The sequence below is a fragment of the Eimeria tenella genome, genomic scaffold (assembly GCF_000499545.2).
Source record: "Eimeria tenella Houghton genomic scaffold, Eth_scaff783, whole genome shotgun sequence".
Classification (NCBI taxonomy): domain Eukaryota; phylum Apicomplexa; class Conoidasida; order Eucoccidiorida; family Eimeriidae; genus Eimeria; species Eimeria tenella.
In genome coordinates this window covers 1-1,774 of record NW_013545900.1, presented here as the reverse complement: position 1 = coordinate 1,774, position 1,774 = coordinate 1, and the positions used below count along the sequence as shown (strand labels likewise).

General features: G+C 68.0%; 1 protein-coding gene across 1 annotated transcript; it reads left to right on the top strand.

The window, feature by feature from the left end:
- Positions 1-332: 332 nt before the first annotated feature.
- On the top strand, positions 333-1,769 carry ETH_00013725 (uncharacterized protein; the record flags this gene model as incomplete). Its single annotated transcript, XM_013380671.1, has 1 exon — positions 333-1,769. A coding segment is annotated over one exon (1,437 nt), but the record flags the coding sequence as incomplete, so codon positions are not given.
- Positions 1,770-1,774: the final 5 nt, after the last annotated feature.

Here is a 1,774-nt window from a genome sequence, read left to right as displayed (position 1 = left end):
GCGTGCCATTGTCTTTATTTCCTATGAATTCGTTTTGAAAGTTTGTCTCCCTTGACTTTTCCTCCCCGCAGCTCTGCAGTCCCCTGCTGCTGCTGCTGCCGCTGCTGCTGCTGCTGCTGCTGCTGCAGCGGGCTGCTGCTGGTTTCCTGCGCTTCCTTTGCCTCCCTGCACCGCTTCTGCGCCCCAGCTGCTGCAGAGGCTGCCGGAAGCCCCAGCAGCAGCCGCTGCGCCGGCAGTTCGGTTCGCAGCAGCAGCAGCAGCAGCTGGAGGTTTTGCCTATGCATCGCAGCCTGAATTAGTTTTGCTTCTTTTGCTGCTTCAATGCTGCCAAGATGGAGCCGCGTCCGGAGCGCATAACGCGGGGGCGTATATACACCCCGCTGCGTCAGGTGTCTCCTGGGGACGAGGAGGACTTGGAGTTGCTGTCGCGGGAGTACCCTTCGACAGCAGCAGCAGCAGCAGCAGCAGCAGCAGCAGCGGACCCGCGCAGCCTGCCGTCGAAGGACGCTGCAGCAGCAGCCATTCTGCACGCCAGCCACCACGGAGACAGTCTCCGGGGGCCCCTGGAAATGGAGACTCCGCTGGACTCGCAAGGGTCTCGTCGGGAGTTGGGGCCCCTGCGGAGTCTGGCGACGTTTGTGGGCCCCCCTGCGTTCACAGCAGCAGCAGCAGCAGCAGCAGCAGCGCGGGGGCGCCGCTCGTCGTCGCTGTCGGAGAGCGGGCGGGGGGCCCCGTCCGAGGAGGGGGGGGCCCCCTACGACTGGCGGGGGCCCCCCGGGGGCCCCTCGGAGTCGGGGCCCCTGCACTCGCAGGGGCAGCTGGGCACGGACTTCATGCGGAACGTGCCGCAGGTGCCGGGGATCCCGCAGAACTGCGTGAAGGGGGGCAGCACTTTGTTCAGTTTGCTGGGGCTGCTGCTGTTCCTGCTGCTGTGCTGCAGCTTCGCGCTGCAGTGGTGGGGCGAGGCCGTGTTTGCTGAAGAAGTGACCCTGGAGCCCGAGGGGGACGTGACCCTGAACCTGAAGAACTGCGGGGTGGCCTTCAGGGCCTCGGGGGGCCCCCGGAGCTTCCTGCGGGTGCGGGCGTGGCTGCAGGAGCGGGCGGCGAGCCAGGCGGGGGCCCCCGTGCTGCGGAGGGGCCCCCAGGGGCAGCTGCAGGTGCTGCTGCACATGGGGAACTTCGACCCCTGGCACAAGTGCTCCGTGGACTTCCACCTGGCCCCCGGCTTCCGCTTCGGGGCCCTCGCGCTGCTCTTCGCCCCCGCAGACCGCTACATCAGGGTCTCCGCAGAAGTGCCCCTCAGGGGGGCCTCCTTCTTCATGGAGGCCTTCCACGCCTACGTGCAGCTGCGCTCCGTGGAGGCGCGGGCCATGCGTTTCACGCTGAGTGCGGGGCACTTGTACTTGGAGCTGGACGGGCCCGCGGCGGCCTACAGCAGCAGCCCCATAGCCATTGTCTCCCGCACAGCCCAAGTCCACGTGGTGTCTCTGTACCCGCTCAGTGTGTCGATGAGCGCGGAGACTGCGGCCTCGAGTCTCTTCCGCGCCACCGGCAGCGTCCGCGTGGCGCTGCCCAGCAGCAGCAGCAGCAGCGGCAGCAGCGGCAGCAGGGGGGAGGCGCGCGCGCTGCTGCAGCCCGCGGATGTGGCCGCTCTCTTCGCGGGACTCATGAGCATCCACTTGGACATCGACGCTGAGGAGTCTGCAGTCTACGCCACCTCCAGGGGGGCCCACGAGGACCCCGAGTGGCCCATGCACACCTGGGCCGGAGTGGA